The sequence below is a fragment of the Sinocyclocheilus anshuiensis genome, unplaced genomic scaffold (genome assembly GCF_001515605.1).
Source record: "Sinocyclocheilus anshuiensis isolate Anshui unplaced genomic scaffold, SAMN03320099.WGS_v1.1 scaffold633, whole genome shotgun sequence".
In the NCBI taxonomy this organism is placed as follows: Eukaryota; Metazoa; Chordata; class Actinopteri; order Cypriniformes; family Cyprinidae; genus Sinocyclocheilus; species Sinocyclocheilus anshuiensis.
This window is the reverse complement of record NW_015539860.1, coordinates 563-1077: the sequence shown is the minus strand read 5'-3', so window position 1 is coordinate 1077 and position 515 is coordinate 563. Positions and strand designations below refer to the sequence as shown.

The 515-nt window shown below is 55.0% G+C and overlaps 1 protein-coding gene across 1 annotated transcript in view; it reads right to left on the bottom strand.

Moving 5' to 3' along the window:
• The window catches only part of LOC107684910 (transmembrane protein 132D-like), a 46620-nt gene that overhangs the window by 45645 nt on the left and 460 nt on the right, over positions 1-515 (bottom strand). Inside the window, exon 2 of the mRNA XM_016481292.1 lies at positions 28-502. Coding sequence (XP_016336778.1) covers positions 28-502 — 475 coding nt within the window. The remainder of the gene's footprint in view (positions 1-27; positions 503-515) is intronic.

Sequence of the window (515 nt, the reverse complement as noted above, 5' to 3'; positions counted from 1 at the left end):
CTGGCTGGGTTCCCCTGCTGCTGGGACAACACTGCCCCCACTCCTGTAGTGGAGGCGTCGACTTCCACGACGAATGGGAGGTCGGGATCTGGATGGACTAGGAGTGGGGCGCTAGTGAAGGCTCTCTTGAGGGAGGAGAAAGCTTCTAAGGCTGCGGGTGTCCAGGACAGAGACTTGGGTTTCCCTCGGAGTAGGTTGGTGAGGGGGCTGGTGATCCTGCTGTAGTCTAGAATGAAGCGACGGTAAAAGTTGGCAAATCCGAGGAATTGTTGGAGCTCTTTAATTGTAGTGGGTTCTGGCCGGGAGGTTATAGCTTCCACCTTCCCCTCGTCCATCTGGATACCGGTACGATCAATGTTATACCCCAGGAATTGCACCGTGGGTTGGTGGAAGGTGCACTTTTCAGCCTTGAGGAATAGGTGGTGCTCTCTCAGGCGTTGGAGGACCTCCGCAATGTGCTGTCGATGTTCGGACTGGCTCCGGGAGTAGATGAGGATGTCATCTATGTAGACAAT